General features: G+C 29.1%; 1 protein-coding gene across 3 annotated transcripts in view; it reads right to left on the bottom strand.

Annotated features, from left to right (window-relative positions):
* Positions 1 to 1020: 1020 nt before the first annotated feature.
* The window catches only part of LOC133323223 (protein held out wings), a 114672-nt gene continuing 94434 nt past the window's right edge, over positions 1021 to 21258 (bottom strand). The window contains exons 5-8 of one of the 3 annotated variants that reach the window (XM_061532178.1): positions 16259 to 16399; positions 13281 to 13383; positions 12656 to 12967; positions 1021 to 1134 (exon numbers count right to left, since the gene is read on the bottom strand). In XM_061532178.1, coding sequence (XP_061388162.1) covers positions 1031 to 1134; positions 12656 to 12967; positions 13281 to 13383; positions 16259 to 16399 — 660 coding nt within the window. In that variant the 3' untranslated portion in view covers positions 1021 to 1030. Of the gene's footprint in view, positions 1135 to 8176; positions 8216 to 12655; positions 12968 to 13280; positions 13384 to 16258; positions 16400 to 21258 lie in introns of those variants that run through there. The other 2 variants (XM_061532179.1, XM_061532180.1) reach the window with 2 other exon arrangements.

Below are 21258 nucleotides of genomic sequence, written 5' to 3'. Positions count from 1 at the left end.
TACGGTGAGTTTTATTTTTTATAATTTTATAATAAAATATTTATGTTTATATATAAAAAACAAAGGCATTTACAAGGTAGAAAAAAATATTGCTTAAACTTAACTAGAATTTTTTTATATAACTATAAATACAAACATTTTGTTTTTGTTTTTTAAGTTTTTTTCTTCACTTCACTTGGATAGTAGTTGTTGTTGTGGTTGTTCTTGTTGTTGTTGTTTTGTTGATAATATATATATGATGATGGGATAGTTTGATTGTTGTTGGATTTGTTGTCTGTTTGTTTATTCAAATATCACTTAACAAAAACATTTTTTTTTTCTTTGCAAAGGCACAAGTCAACATCTAAAACAATTGTAATTCATATCTATTTTTTTTGTTCAACAATAGTTTTACTTAAGAAAAGAAAGGAAATCACTGGGTTTCAATTTTTTTACAAGAAGAAATATAAGTGTTTTTTTCATAACTTAAATCTACAATTCTTTAAATAGTAATAATAAAAAAATAAATATATATGTATATAGAGAAAAAACACAACTAACCTGTTTAAGCTGTAATTAATAAAATTTCTTTTTGTTTGGAAAAAGGAAAAACTTTTTCAGACAGTAAAAAAGGCGAATTTGCGCACATCAGATATCAGAGCAGAGAGAGAGACATATTACATACAGACATAGAGAAGGGGGGCACAGGGGCCCCAGCTTTTGGAGGGCTCATCACTACCATTTTAACAACAGTTACTTATTTATTTAAAAAACAAAATTAATTTTGGTTGTAGTTGAAAACTTAATTTTAAAAAATATATTTGTAAAAAAATATATGATTTTTTTCTAAAAAAAATAAAAATTTGTTCGTTTGCCACACTGTTTTTTTTACTTATAAAAAAATTAAAAAAAAATTATATAATTTTTTCGATTAACTTAATTTTTTTTTACTTCTCTGCTTTTTGTGTGTGTAGTAGTAAGGCATAAATTATTTGTTTTATTAATTTTTGATTTAAAATGTTTAAACTAATTTCTTTTTTGTTTGTTTGTTTTATTGGATTTCGATAAAGCCCGGCTTTGCTGGGACCCCAACTGCTGCTCTCTGATAAGGATGATCACGAGTAGCCGCCAAACGTCGTGGTTTAATGGCTCCTACTAAAATAATACATATACACAACATTATTATTTTTTTATATATAGAAAATATTACACAATTTTTGTTTTTTGGATAAATATATAAAAATATTAAAAATAAATATAAATTTAACAATAATAAAAATTTGAAAAACAATGTTTGTTTTTTTGTTTTGTTTTCTTTGCTACTCAGAGAAGTAATTTAAAAAAAAAAAATATTTGGGATGGGAGAATTGATAGTGGAAAAACAAATTCGTTTATAGGCGGCTTTTTCTTTAAATATTTTTTTTCTTCTTTGGAATGAAACGGATTTCATTAATATTTTAATTTTTTTTTAATTATACAATATGAGCTTCATATGGATAACAATATAAAAATAAGAAATTTTAAATTTAAATTTTAAAAATTAAAAAAAACCAATTGATAATAAAAAAATATAAAAAATTTTTTTAATTAACAAAATATTTCTCAATAAAAAACTTTATATCTTTCAATAAAAAATAAAAAAATAAATGATATAAAATTCAAATTTATTTTTAGAATTAAAATATTTTCAATAAAAAATAAATATTTTCAATACAAAATTAAATATTTTCAACAAAAATTAAATATTTCCAATAAAAAATTAAATATTTTCAATAAAAAATCAAATATTTTCAATAAAAAAATAAATATTTGTTATATTATATTTGTTACCTATATTAAGCCCACATTATATTTGTAAAAAAATAATTTTTATTTTTTTCTAAAACTAAAAAAGGGAACATTTTTTCTTGCAATAAAAAAATAATTAAAATTTAAAAAATATATATATTTTTAATATTATTTAAAACTACACCTACTTAAATAATAAACTACTGTCCTATTATGGTTTAATTTTTTTTTAATATCATTTAAGATTTTCCTGTTTTATTTTGTTTGGCGTGACTAGTGTTAAATATTGCGCTGATAATTATGGCGGTTTCAATGAACAAAATATTCAATAAAAATCATTTATATTGGACGGCTGTATGAGAACGGGAGAATAAATAGAAAAATATACATTTATTTTTTAAGAAACAAAGAAATTATATATAATTGCACTATTTTATAAATTAAAAAAAAAATAATGACCGGTAAGTGTGAGGCAATAACACAGAAGCTAAAACCACCGTATTTAAATAAATCTTTGTCATAAATAAATATTTTTCTTTATGAATCCTTTAATTTTACAAATTAATTTACTATGAAAAATCACAAAAAAAAAATTATTTATTTTCATGAAATTTTCATATCTAATGAAATCATTTCCCCTTTAACATCCTAAAAGTATGCTTTAAATTTTGATCGTTAACTTCCTTTGCATGAGAGCTTTTTGAATGGGACAAAAAAACTATTGATAAGAGAATTGTGTGTTAAATTTATTATTTTGAAAACATATTTTTTAAAAATTATATATTTATTTTTTATCTTTATAGAAATTGTATTGACGTCCTTTAAGAGAACCCCCCATTCTCAATTTTTTTATTTTTAAGATTTTAAATGGGCTGGATTATTGACTTGGCACAACAATTAACAAAATGGCGGAACTTTGGATTTTTTTTTTTTTTTTTTGGAAAATCGCCTTTTTTGACCGCAAACTAAATTCAAAAATAAGGAAGATACAACAAAAACATAGAGAACTACACAAAAACAGAATAGCACTCTCTCAGACAAAAGAAACACTTCAACAAACAATGGACGAGAATGACTTTTACAGTTTTATGGAGAGCGAGAACATTCTCCATAATAGCTATAACAACAAGAGAAAAACAATTCAAATCAACAAATATCAAGCACTGATGCAAAAACAACAAAAAGAACTTAACATAAAACATAACAATGAGTGGTTTACAAACAACACTAACACAAACATACCTAACGATGTTCAGTGGCTTCTTTCGTTGGGACCAAAATATGCATGTCCAACAACAAAAACAACATTCCCTTTATTAGACGTAATAGCAGAGAGCGAGGAATGCGTACAAACATTGAGTAACAAAGAAGATCAGGAAAACGCGAGAATAAAACTAGTCTCTCTAATTGACGACCACTTACAACGGACAAACTTGAGTATAAGAGATAAGATGATAATTGACACAGTGGGTAGAACAAAACAATTTTTGAAACAAAACAAAGATGTTTTAATATTGAATGCGGATAAAGGGGGAAAAACAGTGGCTATGTACAAACACGACTATGGAACAAAAATGAAGGATATATTACGAGACATGTGTACATATAAAAGATTAAAACGGGACCCAACATCTAATTTACAAAACAAAAATAATAAGCTTACCGAAAAATTATACGGTATGAACATTTTAAATATATATGAGAAAAACAAAATAATGACATACACAGCAATTGCACCACGAATTTACGGACTACCCAAAATACATAAGGAAGGAATACCACTTAGACCAATATGCTCATCCATTAACTCCCCAACATATGAGCTCTCAAAATACATAGTGGATATTTTAAAGAATTTAACTAAAGATTCTATATATAACATTAAAGACGCCGTTGAAATGAAAAGAAAAATTAAAGATATAAATATTGACGAAGACGAAGTTCTACTATCATTTGACGTTATCTCGCTATTTCCTAGTATACCTATAAATTTAGCATTGAGGACAATCACGGAAAAATGGAACATAATTAAGGAATACACAAAAATACCACAGGACCTCTTCATCGAAATATTGACTCTTTGTATAAAAGACTCAAGATATTTCATATATGAGGACAAGGTGTACGAACAGCGAAAAGGACTTCCAATGGGCTCTCCAGCGTCACCGATTATTGCAGATATAGTAATGGAGGAGTTATTGGACGCTTCAATGGAGAAATTGACAAATAAACCAAAATTAGTTACGAAATATGTAGACGATATACTTTGCATAGTGAAAAGAACAGAGATCGAGAATACATTAAATATCCTGAACTCCTTTGACAAACATGTGCAATTTACGCACGAATTGGAAGAAAACGAAAAATTGCCTTATCTTGACGCAATAATAATCCGACAGGGCCAAAAACTAACAATAGATTGGTACCAAAAGCCCACCGCATCTGGACGATTAATAAACTTTTACTCTAAGCACCCTAGACGAATAAAAATAAATACGGCCACAAACTTCATCAACAGAGTACTTGATATTAGCGACGAACAATTCCACCAAAAGAACAAAGAAAGGATACGTAATATACTGAGGAAAAATGATTTCCCACAGAGAACTATTGACGAATTACTAAAAACATCCAATCACAAGAACGGGAAGAAGAAAGAAGAGGAAAAAGCATACAAAACATTGACTTATATACCTGGACTGTCTGAGAGATTACGTAATTCCAATATATATGACAAAAACAATTATCAATTAGCCTTAAAATCGAAGAATACCGTCAATAGCCTGTTCAGCAAAATAAAATCAAAAATTAAAAAGGAAGACAAATGCAATGTAGTGTATAAGATAAAATGTAATGGGGACAAATCCAACGTATGCCAAAAGGTATATGTTGGTACAACAAAAACTAAACTCAAGACTAGACTTTCTGGACATAAGTCAGATCAAAATTCAGACAAACCATTAGAGCAAAAAACGGCGCTTGCTGCACATTGCACAAAAACTGGACATACACCGAATTTTAAAGACGTGGACATATTGACACAAGAAAATAATTATAAACGACGATTCACATTAGAAATGTTAAACATAATTAATGTACCTAACGATAGAAGAATGAATTATAAGACTGACACGGACCACTGTGCACATATTTATAGAAACATAGTTCATAAGCACAGACGAGAAAAAAGAAAAACTTAGTTTAGCATAGACGGTGATGAAAATCGGTTGCTTTTCTCATAAAAGTAAGATCTGTGCAATACAATTAAGTCTATACCTTTAAAATATTTGCATGTTTTGTAGTATTTCCCTGAAGATGACTGCCGAAGACAGTCGAAATATTGGAAAATAAAAATAAACAAAAAAGAAAAACATAAACAACGAGTTTTTCAATTGACCTAGAGCCAAAACAAAAATCCACAAGAATAAGGAAGATTTTCACCGATTGACTTTATCCTAGTTCATACAATAGCTATACACTGACAGAAAACGTACCAAAATTTGAAATCGATTGGGTTATTAGTTTTTGAGTTATCGTGCCCGCCATTCGCTTCGAGAAAAATGCGTTTAAAGTTTGAGAATCACTCTTGCCGTCCCTTGATGCTGACACAATAAATCGGCTATATCTTCAAGAGTTCTTCAGATTTTCAGTTGAAATTTTGTAGCCTAAAAGTATGCTTTAATTTTTGAATGCTATTTTCCTTTGTATGGGGACTATTGAGTTGGAATAAAAACCATTGTTAAATGAATTCGAAGTTGATTTAAATTAAACATATATTGTGTTTGTAGCTCTATGCTATTGTGCCTATTGCCACATTGTTGATATGCTTCTGCCAAAATCTGCCAATTGCTTTAAATTAATTTTTTTCCTATACAAAAAATAAATTATATATAAATAATAAAATCAAAATATTTTTCTCTTTTTATATATAAATAAAATTTAGCACCATTTTAGATTCATAACAAAGCAGTTTGTCTTATGTGAAAAACAACAAAAAAACCTATGCTCTATATAAAAAAAATAATAATAAAAAAAATAAAAAAAAATAAAATATAAAAAATATTATTATTGAAATATTTGAATTAAAAAAATATATTTTTTTTTTTAAATTACTACCCTTTTTTATAATTTAAAAAATATGGTTTTTAATTACTACCCTTTTTTATAATAAAAAAATTTATATATTTTTTTTCTAAGTAATCTACTACAAATATAAATGACTATTGAATTCGAGTGATGTAAAACAAAAAATATGAATGGCACACAATGGAAAATTCAAACGGGTTTCTAAACAAAACCAACTACATTACAAAAAAAAAATCGACTACAACTATGAGTTAATAAAAAAAACAGGCAAATTTGTTTATTGCAAAAAAACTTGGTGGTGTTGTTGTTGTGATAATTAAATATTTAATTTAATTTATGGCCATTTTTCTTGCAGTGGGTGGCAAAATTATAACGAGATTAAAATTCCTTTAAAGGGAAGGAGTAAAACATCCCTCAAAGTAGCCAACATTTTAAAGGCATTTCTTTTTTTTTCAAATTCCTAATTGATGTTTTTACAATAGGTATCCTAAAAGTATGCTATAATTTTCGGTAGAAATCCCTTTCCTTTGCCTTTAACTCTTCTTGCAGTGGGTGGCAAAATTATAAAAACAGAGATTGAAATGCCTTTAAAGGGAGGATTTAAAAATTCTCCTAAAAGTATGCAACATATGTTGATGGAAATCCTAAATCCTATTCCCTTCTTACTTTTTAATTCTTCAATATATTTGCCACCAAATAATATTTGGTTTCTGTATTTAAAAAAAAGATAATTTCATATTTGAGACATAACTATGGCTGAGTGGTGTTTATTTATTGGGAGAGGGAGTTTCTACGAGAGAGATTAAAAAAAAATAAACTAGCTCTTATTCCTAAAACCCATAACCCTTATGAAAAAATATATATTTATATATATCATAATACTATTTAGCTTATAAATAAAATAAGGAAATATAAATTACAAATATTTAGGAGACAATACGAGAAATACGAAATGGGAAATAAAACATACGGATTTTTTAAAGGGACTTTTTTTTTAAATTGGGATATTATTTGGAAATTTGTTCTACTGTATATATATATATATTTTTTTTTTTTTTTTTGGAAAGAAATTTCAATTAAAAAAAAACGAAATTGAAATAAAAAATCAGAATATATGTTTTTTTAGAAATATTTTTTTTGGAAAGACATTTCAATTTAAAATTGGGACAAAATTTGGAAACTTGTTTTACTGTTTATCATAAAAAATATTTTTTTGGAAATTAATTTCTATTTAAAATTGGGATAAAATTTGGAAATTCTACTGTATATTAAATATTAAAAAAAAATATTTTTTTTTGAAAGGAAATTCCTATTAAAAAAACGAAATTGAAATATAAAATAAGAATATTTTTTATGGAAAATATTTATTTATTTTTTTTAATTTCCCCCTTTGCTGAAACTCGTATTGTCAAAGTATCTCCTTTTAAATATTCCTATGAAAGCTTTCTTAAAAAAATTCTTTTTCTTTTTTCTCTAAAAATTATTGAAAATTGAAATGCTTAAAAATTAAATGACAATATATAGAGAAATTAAAAATGTGGCTATATAGAAAAATTGAAGATCAATTCTATATATATAAATGAAATTTGAAAAAGAGGTTTTCACTCACACACTCCTCAACAATATACAAAATGTTCAAAACTAGAATATACTCATTTTTTTAATATATTTTGCAAAGAAACAAAAGAAAATACAGCAAAACAACGAAACAAATATTTAGAAATTATAATAAAAAGAAATAAAAGAAATAGGGAATATAATAATAAAATAAAAAACTATTTAAATAAAAAAATATCTAAATAAAAAAATATTTTTTTTTAAGAAAATGTTCCCCTTTTTTTGTAAACATAAGAAAAAAAAATAAAAATTATTTTTTTTAAATTTCATTTTAAATTTTTTTCGGAACTGTCCTAGTTTTCCTTTTTTAATATTTGTTTTTTTAACCTTAAAACTTAAGCTTATAAGATATATGGTACGAGCAATAATTTAACCAAAAAAAATCTTTTTTTTTTGTGGCTATTGATCTTAATTTTTTTTAACTATGAGATAAATAGAGAGAGATAATTTTTCAAAAAACTAAAATTTATTTTTTCAAAAAAATTTCTTTTTTTATTTAATTTTTCAAAAAATTTAAATAAAAAATTCTATTTTATTTATAAATGTATTTAAAAAATATTATAAAAAAATCATTGTTGTTGGGATAGAGAGTTGTCTGTTCTATTGTTTTTCTTGTTGTTGTTATAGTAGATTGTTTTGTTTTATATATAACAAATGGTATTTTTTTAACTTGGTTTTTATCCTTTCTAACACAACAAAATCTAAATATTTCAAAAGACGGAGCCGGCATGCAAATATCGACCAACTGCAAAATATATTGTGTATTCACAATAACAACGAAAGAAAAATGTAAAAATGGAGGAGGGTGGGAGGAAAAAAGAAAAACAAACAAAGAATAAAATAAAAAATAATCAACATCAATAAATAAAATAATTAAAAAGTAAAAATATTCTTTAACTTGTAAAATGGGATTAAAATAATTTTTTTGGTTATTTTTGTAAAATAAAAAAAAATCTACTTGAAAACTTTCTCTATATAAAATGATAGAGAGAAGGTGTAGAAACCGTCACTGATTAATTTGCATGATCATGAATCAAAAAAAGCCTTTGTTATTTTATTCTTTTTTTGATGTTAATAAAAAGAATAAGAAGCCAGGTTGTTATCAGTGCTGCGCAGTGATGATGATGGTGAGTGAGAGGTGTTGTTAAATCTCTCTAAAAAAGAATATTCAAGAAATTTTATATAAAGCAGTTTAAAAAATATATATGAAAATTACAAATAAATACATAATAAAAAATATGACACAAATTCTATTATAACACAATCCTATTCCAATAAAAAACCATGGCACTAGTCACAGGTAAACATAAAAATTCAAATAAAATTAAATAATAAAAATATGAATATAAAAAAAACAAATAATTTAAATAAAAAGATAATACAATAAAAAACAACAAACAAAAAACAAATAAATGTAAATAATTATTTTAAATTAAAATAAATAAATAATATTAAAATGACTATCATTATTAATAAAATAATAATATTCATTTTAAATAAAATAATGAAATAATATCATTCCCTTATGTTGTTTTTTTAATATAATATAAAATTAAAATAAAAAAAAATCAAAGAACAAATTTAAATTTGAAATTTTGTTGGTAACAATGTTACCAATTTAAGTATCAATTTTCCGCTGAAAAATATTAAAATTATCAACTTTAAATTCAACATTTTGTAAAATTTTAATACCCAATTATAATTATTAAACTCACAATCAAAAAAAAAAATATATATATATATATATATATATATATATATGGGTATTAAATTAAATACAATGCCTAAAAATATTCATGATTTTAATTTCCAAATATTTCTCATTAAAATTGAAAAACTGAAAAAAGTGCCTACAATGCCTAATAGTATGCAATATTTGTCAAATGTTTTTTTGTAGAATATTTTGAAACTTTTTTTTCTGAATTTGAAAATATGAAAAATATATATTTTTAAATGTACTTGCCTATTAAAGAACATTTTGGAAATCAAATTTAAAATATATTTTATCATGGCCCCACGTTGGGCGCCAATGTAGCAGCTCGTGAACGGAGCTGGTATGGCTTCATCCGAAACAACAAGATTTACTTGTTATTCCTTGTTTGGGAATTGTTTTCAGCTTATGATCTGAGACCATCAACATGGACAAGCGTCCATATATATGAGTGATGATTTTCCTGCCAATGAGACAAGTGGGTTAGACATCTAAGTCTGCTAATTTAACGGTTTTCTCAAGAGTTGCACCAAATTGGCCTAAAAATATTAATATAAACATTTGCTGTGTTGTTCTACTGTTTATAAAAATTATTGCATACTTTTAGACAAGTCTTATGTTATTACCCCTAAAAGTATACACTGAAAGTGTAAATTTTTAAATACCAAAAATAAGTAAAAAAAAAAATATTTATTTTTTTTCTGACATCAAAAAAATTAATCTGAATAAAGAATAAATTTTAAAGATAAGATCCATTATAAAAGATACATTTATCAGAAGACCCCCAGAGGTATGCAATGGAAATTAAAATAATATTTTATTTGAAGCTTATTACAATTTTAATTTGATCTTTGATTTTTTTCTGTTTAAATATTGAAAAAAAATATAAAAAAATAAAAAATCCTATACCAGCTCAATTCAATATTGAAAATTTGGAATCAAAAAAGTTAAAAAATTGCCTGCCGGTGATTGCGGCAGCCTATAAAAGGTGTAGTGTACATTTATTCTGCCTTTGGTTTGCTATGTTGCGGAGAAATGACTATGGCTGAGTGGTTATCTATTGGGAGAGAGAGTCTCTACAATAAGCTTTGGTTTGCCATGTTGCGAAATCACTAAGTCGTGTTGGATAATTATACCGTACACAACTATGTTGTCCGTATTATAGCTTTGTGCAGCCCCAAATGTTTGTAACGCCGCGAAATATTGGTCCTAGACCCACCTTTAAGTATACCGATCGTCATATTTCGACTAGCTGAGTCGATCTAGACATGTGTATCCGTCCGTCTGTCCATTATGATTTGTAAACACGATACAGGCCACAGTTATGGACCAATCTTCACGAAATTTTGCATGTAGGATGGGTTCTGGCCAATGAAGACCCCTATTGATTTTGGAAAAGATCGGTTAATATTTAGGGGATGAAATGGACCTAAAACTTTTATTTTGTCTGATTTTCTGCATGGAGAAGGGGATCGGGCCAAAGAATAAGCATGCCTGTTTTGATAAAGATCGGTCAAAATTTTTGCGAATCAAATGAACCCCAACTTTTGTGTGAAAAATTACAAAATTTGTATTCTATGGTGTATATATTCACTCCGGAAGGACATAGACCCGATAAATTGATAGTATATCCAAGAGGAGTGGTTGACCTTTAAATTGATATCAATGTTATTGTCGTGTGTACTCGGATGTGGGAGTTACACTTAAATATTCATAGGCGCTTACGTATTCATATATTATTTAGCAACCCATTACCACACTAGAGGGCGGAAATATAGCGCTGATCGCTTTGAAATTTTCCATAAGGATCCATCCATGGTCAAGGAGAATGCCTATAATTTTCGTTGATGATAAGTTAATAATATTGGGAAGAAGTGGACCGAAAACTTAATCTTTTGTTTTTTTTTCGAGTCGATCTACATGCCCAATTGAAAGCCGAACATCACAACACAACCCACTCTGAAGGGAATCGGGACAAGAAATTAGAAGGGCTGTACTGAATATTAGGAATATTTGTTGACCTCTAGTCGGTCAAGAGGGTAAACATATTGCGATATATTCCCCAAGCTCAGAATATAGAACCACACAAAGTTAGATTTTCGTGGATGTTGTGTAGGATATCGTATGGTCGGCCCCGTCCGACTACATATATATATATATATATGTATATATATATTCTCCAAAATGTTTAAATGGGTATAAAATTGAGCTCGTATATATAAGAATATTATTATAAAAACATTAATAAATTTAAAAAAATATATATATGAAAATAACACAATATCAAATATCTACAAATATATATAACAAAATTTTGATACCCTATAATTTGTGTATAAAAATAATTATTGCTGTTAAGCCTGCTTTTCACATATAAAAAAATAAATAAAATTAACGAATATTATTTTTTCAAGCCTTTGCTAAACTTATTAAGTTTATAATAATTAAAAAAACATGGTCGATTTGAAGCGGTGACGAAAGGAGGACGAAAAAATAGTGATTGTTATTTTTTTTTTTTTTTGCAAAACTACTCAGGGAGCTTTGCTAAATGATTGCAAAATGTATTCAGAAAAAATAAAAATATATATATATATATTTTTTAATAATTTATTAATTATATGAACTAATTTATTTACTTGTTTAAGTTTGTTTTAAAAGTTTTAAATTTAATTTTTTTTAATAATTGATTAAATAATATTTTTTTTTAAAAGCTGATCTTTAAAAATATATATATTTGTAATAATAGATTGTTTTATAATTTATTTTAAATTTTTTTTTTTATTTTTGAAAAATATTTTTTTCTAAAATTCATTATTCAATAATTAAAGAATTTAAACGAAATATTTAAATTCTTTTAATTTTTTTTAATTTAATTTATTTATTTTTTAAATATTTATTTTATTTTTAATATAATTAATTAATTTTTCTTAATATTTTTCTTTCTACAATAAGAATTTTGAATCATTTAGCAATCTGAGTAATATTGAAGGATGGAGTAGGTGTGTGTGTGTGTGTTTATGTATGATATTATATTATGTGATTAACAAAGACAAATTATTTATATTAAAAAAAATAGTATTATGAATTATTGCTCGTTTATAAAAATATATATTAAAAAATATATTTTTTAAATTTCTAAATATTAAATAAAAAAATTAATATTATTTTTCCAGTGATGTTTCTGATTTTGTCATATAGATTATTTATGATATAGAGGGGTTATATATAAATAAATGTCGTTATATATGATTTTTTATAGCCGTTTCAAATGATGAATATTATTGTCAATAATAATTATTGTAAATAATTAATTATTTCGTTCTTATTATAGAGAAAAAAGAATGTGATAGAATTAAGGAAAAAAGTAGTAATTAAATTTTTCTCTTTTGTTTTAAAAAAAAAGTGTATAAAAAATATTTAAAAAAAATGAAAGAAAGAAATAAAAAACGTTTGCTTATCTGGCAAACAACCCACCGGTATGATCTGTGTATTCCGTCAGCAGAGGATTTCCGGTGAGGGCGGTATTGTAGATATTGTAATCTCCGTAGGGGGCAAAGATCATGCCATGGGCGGGATTTTCAAATGCGGGAGCTGGTGTTGCGGTACCCGATAATATACTCGCCGCCGATGTTGGCACTGTCATGCGTTGTGACAAGATCAAGGGGGCACCCAGTGGGGCAGCCTGGGGGGCGCGCATTGTTTGTGCCAAGCCAGGCAACGCGGGAGCCAACAGGCGATTATCAGCTGAGGCGGCAGCAACGACACGACGCCATTCTTCATCACAGGCTAAAGAGAAAATAGGGGTTAAAAGTTGTCATAAAAATTGTTAAATGTTCTCCAATATAAAATTCAAGTGATAGTGGTGTTGGTTGTTGTTGTTTTACATAAATTAATTAAGATTGATTAATTAACTCGTTTGTTTTTTTAGTTTTTGTTTAAACCGTCCTTTTGGGTTTTTTGTAGGCATCTCAGGATGGGCTTTGTTTTTTAATTTGTTTATTAACAAATATTATTTTTTTAAATTATTATTTAATTTTTTTAATCAAAAAAATAATTTGCTTTGCTTCTTAGTAAATGGTTATCAGATACATCTACATACCTTGGGCCATGTTTTTCGCTGAGGTTGTATCCCGATAGGTGCCATTGATTATAGCCAATTCCATAAGTTGACGTTTTTTAAGTTCATCTTCGCCTTCCGCTTGCTGTTGTTGTGGCCATGATGGAGTTTTTGTTGTTGTGGTTGTTGTGGTAATGGTTTTTGTTGTTGTTGTTTTTTTGTGATTGTGTATATTTTGGCAATGGCATTGGCGGCGGCAGGGCAGCATTTTTGATTTTGGCATTGACGTTGGTTAGTACAATTTGATTTGGTTTTAATTATGGTTACCATTGTTTTGAATTTTTTTTTTTTGGTCAGAAAATAATATGAAAAATAAAATTAAAAAATTATTAGAAATTAATCAGAGTTATTTTTTTATTAATAAATTATTTAATTTTTATTATTAGAGTAGACGAAAAGGTAACAGTAACACAAGTATATTAACAAAACAGACAGCCAAATATAAGAAGAGCTGCTTTAAAAGGACACAAAGGCCTGAAAAAATCCTACGGCCTCCAAGGGCTACCCTCTCTAAAGGAAAAAATAATAATCCTCAACCAGAAGTTTATTTTTCTGTAAGTTCGCCCCTTTATACAGAGAAAAAATCCATAGTCCTTGGTGTACTATTTTTTCTATACAAAAAATCCTCAGGATCACTTCTGTGGGAATATGCGCCCAGAACCAGTTAAATACCCATAAAAGGACCGGATTTTTATTAGAGGCTATACCCAAAGATCGACCAATATTTTTAATTTTCATAAGGAAGATTGGACAACCAATAAGAAACCAAAGAACCACATTAGAGTTGAAGTTCGGTTGAAAAAACGGGCCAATATCCGGAAAATACTGAAATTTTGGGGGTACCTTTAAAGGGGAGTACCCTCAAATGTGGGCCGATTCAGATAATTTTTGGTGGGGAGAATTTCTAAATATTAAGAAACCAAAATATAAATGTAGAGACAATTTGTTTGAAAAACGTAGAAAATATTCCAAAATATCGAAAATTCGGAGTTATCGTTAAATGGGGTCTACCCTAAGAAATTGTCCAATGTTGATAATTTTTGAAAGGGAGATATACCACCCGATGAGAACCCAAAATACCAAATTACACCCAAAATTCGGTAGAAAAACGCGTTACCGTTAAATGGGGTCTACCCTAAGAAATTGACCAATATTGATCATTTTCGGTAGGGAGATGTGTCACCCAATGAGAATCCGAAATACCAAATTACAGCCAATTCGATTGAAAAACGTGGCCAAAATTCTCAAAATACTGGCATTCGGAGGTACCACTACATGGGGGCTATACCAAAACTCCCAAAATACCGAATTACAGCCAATTCCGTTGAAAACCCCTCCCAATCTCTCCAAAATATCGAAAAATCGAAGTAAGCCTTAAATGGGTCTACCCTAAAAAATGGAACAATTTTGATAATTTTTGGTAGGAATATTTGACATTCAATGAGAATTCAAAATATCGAATTACAGCCAATTCGGCTGGAAACCCCAACTAATCTCTTCAAAATATCGAAATTTCGAAGTTACTGTTAAAGGGGGCTACCCTAAAAAATGGATCAATTTTCATAATTTTTGGTAGAAATATTTGACACCCAATGAGAACCCGATATATTAAATTATAACCAATTCGGTTGATAAACGCGGCTTCAATCCCCCAAAATACCGAAACTTCGAAGGTACTGTTAAAGTGGACTACCCTACGAAATGGACCAATATTGACAATTTTTGGTAGGAAGATTTGATACCCAATGAGAACCCGAAATACCTAATTAGAACCAATTCTGTTGAAAACCGAGAACATTTGGCCTGAGGAATTTTATAGAAAAATAAATGTCTGAGAACATTTTTTTCAGAGGCCTGGAAGTTCTCAGGGGGTCTGCGATTTTTGCTATATAAATAGAATTTCTATGGGACCCGGAGAAATTTTTTCCATCGAAAAAGAAGTCCTCGGGAGGCATGAGGAATATTTTCTAAAGGGAAATAAGTTCTCAGGTGGCCCGATGAATTTTTTTCTATGGAAAAAGTAGTCCTCATGTGTCTTGGGTAAGGCCTAATGGATTTTTTTTTCTACAGAAACAGAAAGTTCTCAGGTGGCCCAACGAATTTTTTCTATAGAAAAGGAAGTCTTTAGCAGGCCTGAGGAATATATGTTTTTCTATAGAAAAACAATGCCTCAGGTGCTTAGGTCAATTTTGAATATAAAAATTGAGGTCCTCTGGGGCCTGAGGTGATTCTTTTTTATTAAAAAATAAGTCCTCGGGTTTCTGATATTTTCTATATAAAAAATAACACTTCCAAATAAAAAAAGAAGGGATACAGAAATTTTTTCTAAAAGAAAATAAGTTCTCCGGTGGCCCAATGATTTAATTTTTCTATAGAAAAATGATGCCTCAGTTGCTTAGGGGAATTTTTTTTATATAGAAAATGAGGTCCTCTGAGAAGATTTTTTTCTTTTGAAAAAGAAGTCCTCAGAGTTCTGATATTTTCTACAAAAAAACTCTTCAAAGGTCTGAGGAAATTTTTTCTATAAAAAAGTCCTCATTGGTCATGAAGTTTTTTTATGGAGAAGTCTGGGGATTTTTTTCAGGGGATCTGAGGAATATTTCTATAGAAAATTTCTCATTGCCAATGAAGCCTTATGAATGTATTTTAAAGAAAAAAAAAAACAACTTCAGACCCTTTGAAGATTTTCTGTCTTTAGACCCCCCTTGACGATATATTTTCCTATAGAAAGTCCTCTGGTGGTCCTCTGGGTGGATTTCTGTTTTATGTCACCCTCCTTCAATGTGTCCAATTTTTTTTCAAAGCATTTATTTTAGGCACAAACGAAGTTATGTTAAAAAAATATGCACATTAGTTAATAAAATATTAACAAAAAATTGGTATTTTGTGTTTTCTGTTCGGAATTTTTTTAATCCATGAGGAGAATAAAATGTTTATGACATGATGTTTCAAACACTTACCGGTACAAGTAATTTTTGTACTTCGGCCACGGCTTGGGCCAATTTGATTTTGGCGCGATTTTCTGTATCTTCGACGGTGATAAGGACATGCAATTCATCGGATAAATGTTCCCAATTGGGTTTGCCTCTGTTAGCATCTTCCTGTAAAGGGAGTGAGGGGGGAGGAAAGAGAAAAAGAAATATTAGAAAAAATAATAAAAAAAAAATTGATTTTAAAAATTTTTTATATTTTGTAAATAAAAAAATAAAAATAGACAAAAAAGTATTCTTAAAAATATACAATATTTTTGTGATTAAAAATGGGGCATATATCATTGATATAAATTTAAATAAAAACTGTTGCATACTTTTAGGCGAAATATATGTTTATTAATAAATGTAATTACAACATCATTATGTTAATTTATTTTTATTAAAATAAATGATAAAAATCTTATCGACATATTGATATTTTAATGAAATTTATAAATAAAAATATATTTCGCCTAAAAGTAGGCAACAATTTTCTTTTCTTAATTTCATCAAGAGTGTATACACCACATAAAAACTTACATGGAATGAAGCACATCCAAAAGGTATGCTTGTGAAAAATATATAATATATGAAAAATAAAATAATTTCGGAAGATTTTATTTTTTTATAAATGAATCGCAAAAATATATAATAAAAAAATAGACAAAAAATTCTTAAAAATGGTTCTCCTTAAGAAAAAGAAATCAGAAATTTATTTCAAAAAAATATTTACTTGACAATTGTGGTTATTGTCAGAATAATTTTTTGATCATTTCAAACCCAAAAATTCATTTGTAAAGGTGTAGACGTTTAGGTCCATACACCTTTTGCAAACCCCAACATAATATTAAAAAAAAAAACTGAATACCTGCCTGCCGCCTAACGAATTTTTTTCTTCTATTAGGTGAAAAGAAAGAAATTTACTTTTATTACAAACAGACTTGGCTCGTCAACAACAACGCAACAAGCAAACAAATTCATAAAAATATTTTGTTGTTGGGTCCACCAACGCCTTGCTGCTGTTGCTGCCACCATAAAAACTGAATATTGTTTTTCGGTTGCGAATTATTTTCTCGTGGGGCAGCAAACCGAAAAAAATTTGGGTAAATTGCATTTTTTATGGCTTCTGATAGATGTCGACGACGACGGAGGCGATTGTGGATTTTGTTGAGCACAATTTTTTTATTTGATTTTTCTGGGTTGATAGACAGGCAGCCAGAGAATTTTTGACACTATTTTCAGTTTTTTTTATTAACAGAAGTGGAGGAGGAGGCGGAGTAATGAAGACGCAGTGGGAAGAGAAATGCAAAAAAAGATGTTGGCGAATTGTCATCAAAAAGTGAATTGGGAACGTTTATATTTAAAAAAAATTAAATAAAGATAATAAAAGATGTAGGAGTTCGAAATTAGATGTCGAGAGGATGGGTTGGTTCTTTTTAATAGATGTTAGAAGAGGTCTTTGTCTTCTATAGACACTAGAAACTCTCGGGATCTATTATATACGCTAGGAGTAGAGTCTTGGTATTCTAAAGAGTTCATGGGCCTTTAAAGAAAGACTTATTTTTACACACGGAGATCCGCCTTTAGTCTTCAATAAGAATCTGTTATAGACGCTAGGAGTAGTCTTGGTATTCTAAAAAGAGTTCATGGGCCTTTAAAAACCGTGAAGACTTATTTCTACACCGGAGATCCGCCTTTAGACTTCAATAGGATGTTCAAGACCTCTCGCTTTTCTATAGAAGTATGTATGCCTTGAGTAGTCTTGGTCTTCTAAAAAGAGTTCATGGGCTTTTAAAAACCATGAAGACTTATTTCAAGACCGGAGATCCGCCTCAATATGAAGTCAAGGAATTTAAAGACCACAGGGGTTTCTCACCTCTCGCTTTTCTATAGAAGTATTTAGGACTTGTATATAAACTAAAGGATCTCTGGTTCGTTTCAATAGCAGCTGGAAGAGGGTCTCGGTCTTCCATAAACACAAGAAAACCTTTGAATATTTTATAAACGACAGAAGTAGCCTTGGGCCTTTAAAACTCGTGAAGACTCGTGAAGACTTTTCTCAATTTTTAGACGAAAGAAGTAGTTTTGGTCTTCCAAAAAAGTTCAGAGGGCCTTTAAAACTCGTGAAGAACATAGGATCCGCTGTTTCGGCTTCCATAGGAAGTTTAAGATTACAGGATTTTCTCAACTCTGGGGTTTCTAAAGACCTCCATAGACCTTGTATAATAACTAGATAACATCTTGGTTTTCAATAGATGTTAGAAGAGGGTCTCGGTCTTCTACAGACACTAGATCTGGTCTGAGGTAGTCTGACTTTTCAATAAACAGTTGAATGGTCTTTACATACCGTTGGACCTTTATTATTTACTCAATAGATCCGCCGTTTTGGCTTGCATCGCCAGTTTTTTTTTTTTTTTTTTGTATAGTTGTCTATTGGAACAAATTATCTACTATTATATATTTATATCGGTCAACTTTTTAGTGTATTTTGGAGATTTTGATTAAGTTTTTTTAATCGAATTGACTTTAGGTTTGTATTTTGAGTTCTCATTGAGCATCAAATCTTCCTATCAAAAATGATCGAAATGGGTCAACTTTTTAGGATAGACCCCTGTTAACAGAACCTCCGAAGTTGTTGTATTATGGGGATTGTGTCCGCATTTTTCAATCGAATTGGTTGTAATTTGATATTTTTGGTTCTCATTTGGGTGGCAAATCTTCTTACCAAAAAGTATCACTATCGGTCCACTTTTAAGGGTAGCCACCTTTAACAGAACCTCCGAAGTTTCGAAATTTTTGGGGATTGTAGACACGATTTGTAACCGATATGTCTGTAATTTGCTATAATTCGGGTTCTCATTGGGTAGCGAATCTCCCTACCTAAAGCTATCAACATTGGTCCACTTTTGGATATTGCCCCCCATATAACGTGGCTGTAATTTGGGTTTTCCAAGCTATCATTGGGTGTCAAATATTCCTACCAAAAATTATCAGTATGGGTCCATTTCTTAGGGTAGTTCCCCTTTAATGGAAACTTCGAATTTACGATATTTTGAAGAGATCGGTCTTGTTTTTCAACCGAATTGACTGTAATTTGATATTTCAAGCTCTCATCGGTTGTCAAATATTCCTACCAAAAATTATCAATATTGCTCCATTTCTTTGGGTAGCCCCCCTTAAGTGTAGCTATGAATTTTCGATATTTTGGAGAGATTGGTCGGGGTTTCCAACCAAATTGGTTGTTATTTGGTATTTCAGCTTCTCATTGAGTGTCGAATATTCCTACCAAAAATTATCAAAAATTTTCCATTTTTTTAGGGTAGCCCCCTTTAACGGTAACTTCGATTTTTTGATATTTTGGAGAGATCGGTTGGGGTTTCCAACAGAATTGGCTGTAATCTGGTATATGGACTTCTCATTGAATGACAAATATTCCTATCAAAAATTATCAAAAAATTTCCCTCCTAATTTCCCCACCGCCCTCATACATTTTATATAGGCAGAAGACGACGACGGACAGCAACAACATTGTAAACATCAATCTTGACAACAACAACAAAGCCAACAATGTTTTTTAACATGCATAAATACATGAGCGCTATTTGTGCCTGAGCATATGTTTCAATATTTTTTTCTTCTTCAGTTTTGTCTTCGATATAACGGTAAGGTAAGGCAATTGAATGGACAGACAAACAGAGTGACGATCAAATAGACGGATAGTTGGTAATAAAAAGAAAATCAAATGTTGAACATGTATATTAGTGTATGTGTGTGTGTGTGCGTGTTGGTGTGTTAGCACTGCTGGGGTAACATCCGTTTCATAAAAATAGCGAGTATTTCCTTTTTGGTAGTATGTCACGTTCAACAGACATACATACATACATACATAATTTTTTGTTGTTATTTTCATTTTGAAAACTGTGGTTTTTCATTGGTGTTGTCTTCTTCTTCTTCGTTGTTGACTACGTTTTTTTGCTTTCAAACCAAATGAAAAAAAATCATGGCTCACACCTTAGTGTCGTAGCAATGAGCCAAGTTAGGTACAACCTAGCAGCTAAGCAATGGATTTTCATTGCTTCGTCGTCGAGAGTAGAGGCTAATCGAGCAAAGGTATGGTGGGCAGGAAGGGTGGGTGGTAGATACGGAGGGAATTGTATGTTGTCGTTTTACCTCTTTGGGGAAATCGGTAGTTATAACCGTAAGTTCCAATTGTTGTTTTTTTTTCTTTGTTTCTACTTCTTTTGCAAAAAATTACAACATGGAAAGCAACAACACCATCTGTACATTAAGGTGTGAGGGGGAGGTGGAAGTGGAGACCCTGTGCTAACCTGTGTTTGTGTGTCTATGTGTTTTATTATGCATTTTTCAGTTCAATTTTATGTTTCCTTTTTTTTGCTGTTGTCTTCATTGTTTTTGGCTTCTATATTTTTGTTGTTATTGTTGCTGTTGTCATCACTTGTATTTGTCGTCGTCACAAAACAAAAACATTAATGTTGTTGCTGTTGTTGACAAGAAGCAACAGCGCATTGATGAGCGAACGAACAAAAAAACTTGAAAAGAAATCAAGTAAAAGTTATTGGCAACTGCACAAGAAAAATGTGTCAATACGCATTTTTTAAGGTACCTTGCCGCACACCGAAGAGGAGGAGGCCCTCCAACACTCAACAACCACAAGCGGACACATTTTATACCAGAGCTATGCATTACTTTTAATAGAGATGGACAAATTATTTTATTAAAAAAAAATTTAAATAAATGTTAAATGGAACATCGGAACATCGACTGGACCTCAGAAGAAATGAAATGTTTTCCAAAAAAATAAAAAATAAAAGAGCCGATTTTTTTTTGTTTCATTGAAGACTGGTTCAATTTTCGCTAAATAGAAAATTTAAAATCTGACAGAGGAAATTTATTAAAACCTTGAAAACTTATTTCTATACCGGAGATCCGTTTCTAGGCTCTCTGGGTTTTCTATAGAAGTCGTTTTA

Source organism: Musca vetustissima, unplaced genomic scaffold (genome assembly GCF_032173495.1).
Source record: "Musca vetustissima isolate MV318-11 ecotype Yass unplaced genomic scaffold, APGP_CSIRO_Mvet_v1 utg13860, whole genome shotgun sequence".
Lineage (NCBI taxonomy): Eukaryota > Metazoa > Arthropoda > Insecta > Diptera > Muscidae > Musca > Musca vetustissima.
This window is presented reverse-complemented; position numbering and strand designations above follow the sequence as displayed.